This window comes from Gossypium hirsutum, chromosome A01, assembly GCF_007990345.1.
Source record: "Gossypium hirsutum isolate 1008001.06 chromosome A01, Gossypium_hirsutum_v2.1, whole genome shotgun sequence".
In the NCBI taxonomy this organism is placed as follows: Eukaryota; Viridiplantae; Streptophyta; class Magnoliopsida; order Malvales; family Malvaceae; genus Gossypium; species Gossypium hirsutum.
The window spans coordinates 53,504,357-53,508,126 of NC_053424.1; the positions used below are offsets into that span (position 1 = coordinate 53,504,357).

The 3,770-nt window shown below is 42.1% G+C and overlaps 1 protein-coding gene across 1 annotated transcript; it reads right to left on the bottom strand.

Annotated features, from left to right (window-relative positions):
- Nucleotides 1-1,741: 1,741 nt before the first annotated feature.
- On the bottom strand, nt 1,742-3,140 carry LOC121213817 (uncharacterized). Its single transcript, XM_041086980.1, has 4 exons — nt 2,760-3,140; nt 2,570-2,673; nt 2,053-2,201; nt 1,742-1,917 (listed from the first exon to the last, which is right to left on the bottom strand). Exons 1-4 carry the CDS (start codon nt 3,138-3,140, stop codon nt 1,742-1,744), a joined length of 810 nt encoding a protein of 269 aa, XP_040942914.1.
- Nucleotides 3,141-3,770: the final 630 nt, after the last annotated feature.

The following is a 3,770-nucleotide window of genomic DNA, read 5'->3' on the forward strand; positions in this document are numbered from 1 at the left end:
CCTATCGTGGCCCAATATCATTTTGGTCCATAAGAACGCTCATGGCGATCTCAACGCCCACATGGCCATGTTTGGTTACACGGCCTGCCACACAGGCGGTCACACACCTGTGTGGTACCGAAAGCCCACTTTTCGGCATTTCAACTTTTGCTGTTACACAACTAATGGTAGTGTTGTACACACACCTGTAACGAAACTGTAGCCTCAACACCTCCGAGATTAAAGCACCTATGATTCACAACAAAAACTCCACCATTAGTTCATATTTGCGGTTAATCCAAAAAACATAGTATTGCAAATACTTTAACTAAATCATCGCTACTTACCAAACGAACTATCGCAAACCCCTCTTACTCCAAAGCCAATGTACTCTCTCCAAAGCTTTAACCTTTACAAAACAGTTAGTCGATTCATCAGAAGTTATAATCCCTTATCAATATAATCACTACTTAAAGTACTTACCACGAGCGAAAAGATCACTTGTTGTGAAAGAACAACCGGCCTAACCCCTTGACTGTGGAGATCACGCCCCTAGCAACTTTCAGCAACCACAGAATTAAGTGACAGTTATTAAGGTGAAATAAGGGTGAATGAATAGGATCCATTCGGCCTATAGAAGAAAAAGAAATCACAAACTTGAGAAGAGGAACGACTAACCAATAATCTACCTAGACTCCAGCCTAGATGTTGCCCGAGTAACAAAAGAGATATTTCGCTCTAGCAAGAGAAATAACACGATTGAAAGGAGAGGAAGAGATGAAATGGCCACAAATGCTGAAAGTATTTGGTTAAGAGGGTAACGTTGGAGTCAGGGAGAGGGAGGAATGAGGATATTCGACCAAGGAAGAATAGAGTGAAGGGAAAAGAAAAGATGAAAAGGAGTCAAGAAGTACTTACTCAAAACCGAAACAGAGGCGAGGGTAATAGGCCTATTCAACAAACTTGAAAGGGAAAAAGGAAGAACTGAAGCACCCTACCAAAAGATGCACGAAAAGAAACTAAAGCTCAGCTTCAGAAGCGAAGAGTGAAAAGCATCACAATTTGCAAAAACCCTAAATGAATTGATCACTTCTCACCCATAGCCGAAATCCTAAGTAGTGAATGCCCTATTCGGCCACAACTCCTCTACACTTTACTCTCCACTTTTTCCTCCCCTTAACCCTCTCCTAAAATCTCTCCACAATTTTAGTTACCATGATCCCTTACTTCCCTCAACAACCCAATCGACCAAGTAGAAGAGTTCTAGTGATACTCAACCATCCACACGGCAACAAAATAAAACACACCTGGACGTGGCAAGTCTCAAACTCAAGACCTGTACAAACTCCAACGCGCCACATACGACCAGACTAGCAGGCACTTCATGTCATGCCTTACCCACAACATTTTAAGAAGCCTACTATCAGAAAACCAGGGTTTATTCAAGTAGAAGCAAAAATTTTCCCAAGCTAAGGCTCGAACCCACGACTTCTCAGATGCCCCAGAACTCTAAACCACTAAGGCAAACATACTCTCATGCCACCACACACAAAAATAATTCAACAGGGGTTTTTTAGATTTGGGGCGTTACAATTTTACCTTCCTTAAAGAAATTTCGGCCTCGAAATTTACCTGATCAAAATAGGTGAAGGTATTGATGTCGCATCGCCTCCTGAAGTTCCCACGTATTTGCCTCAGAACTGTGATTCCGCCAAAGAACTTTCACTAGAGGAATTGATTTCCTTCTCAAGACTTTTACCTCTCAATCCAAAATTTGGACTAGCTCCTCCTCAAAAGTCATATCTGGTTTAACTTCAATCTCCTCAACCGGCACAATATGCGAAGGATTAGAATGGTAGCATCTCAGTATAAAGACATGGAACACATCATGAATCCACTCTAATTCCGGAAGTAGCTCTAACTGGTAGGCAACTGGTCCTACTCATCTCAAAATGCGGTAAGGCCTAATAAATCTTAAGCTCAACTTGCCCTTATGCCCAAATCTTAGTACCTTCTTCCATGGTGAGACCTTTAAAACGACAAAATCTCCCACTTAATACTTAATTTCTTTACGTTTAAGATCCGCATACGACTTTTGTCTGTCTGATGCTGCCTTTAGTCGATCCTGAATTAATCTAACCTTATCCTCGGTATCGGATACTAGCTCAGGACCCAAAATACGCCGCTCACCCAACTCAGTCCAACATGACAGAGTGCGACACCTACAACCATATAGTGCTTCATAAGGTGCTATCTGTATGCTAGACTGATAGCTATTGTAAGCAAACTCTTCTAGCGGCAAGTAATCCTCCCAACTACCTCAGAAGTCAATTATACAACTCCTTAACATATCCTCCAGTATCTGAATCACCCTCTCTGACTGACCATCTGTCTGAGGATGGAACGCAATACTAAAGTCCAACCGTGTACCCAGAGCTTCATGTAATTTCTTTCAGAATCGAGATGTGAAGCGAAGATCTCTGTCAGATATTATAGAAACTAGTACCCTATGCAGTCTCACTATCTTGTATACATATAGCTTAGCCAATTTTTGTAATGAACCGATATGAAATGGGCAATTTTGGTCAACCGATCCACAATGACCCATATTAAATCTTTCTTGGAAGGCGTTAGGGGTAGCCCACTCACAAAATCTATAGTTACTTTTTCCCACTTCCACATCAGTATCTTAACCTGCTGAAGTAACCCAGAAGGCAACTGATGTTCTGCTTTAACCTGTTGGCATGTCAGACATTTCCCCACAAATTCGATAATCTCACGCCTAAGACCCAGCCACCAATATATCTCACGAAGATATCTGTATATCTTATTTCCACCAGGGTGCATAGCATAGGGGCTACTATGCGCCTCTCTCGCAGTATAGACTGCCTCAAATCAATATCTTTAGGTACACAAATTTTGCCTCGAAAACAAAGTACCCCTTCATTGTTCAGCCCAAAATCCACAGTACTACCATTCTCAATCTGACAAAACCGAAGACCTAATGACTCATCTTCCAACTGTTTACCCTTAATCTGCTCCATCCGCACTGGTTTAACTTGGAGCTCAACTAACAAGCTACCATCATCGAATAAGTTGAAACGAGTGAACATCACTCTCAGATCAGTCATAGCCTTACAGCTCAGTGCATCGGCCACCATATTGGCCTTACCAGGGTGGTATTCAATCATACAGTCATGATCCTTAAGCAGCTCGATCAACCTACACTGCCTAAGATTTAACTCCTTCTGAGTGTACTTGAGGCTCTTGTGATCCGTGTAAATTATACACTTCTCCTCGTACAAGTAATGCCTCCAAATTTTTAATCCGAATACCACAGCGACCAACTCCAAGTCATGCGTTGGGTAATTCACCTTGTGCTCCTTAAGCTGGCGCAATACGTAAGCTACCACCTTACCCTCTTGCATCAACAAACAACCCAAACTAACGTGTGATGTATCGCTCTAAACTATCAATTCTTTCCCAAACCCTGGGTGAATCAAGACAGGAGCCTCAGTCAAAACTTTCTTGAGCTTCTCAAAGCTCCCTTATTGCTAATCAATCCAGTTAAAAGGTACCCCTTACATAGCAGCTTAGTTAAGGGCATAGCAACCAGAGAGAACCCCTCTACAAATCTTCGATAGTACCCGGCTAGCCCCAGAAAACTACGATTTTTCAATGCAGTCTTAGGTTGCTTCCAATCCAAAACAGCCTCAATTTTTTGAGGATCAACCCTAATCCCCTCAGTAGATACCACATGACCCAGAAACATTACCTCACGTAACTAGAAT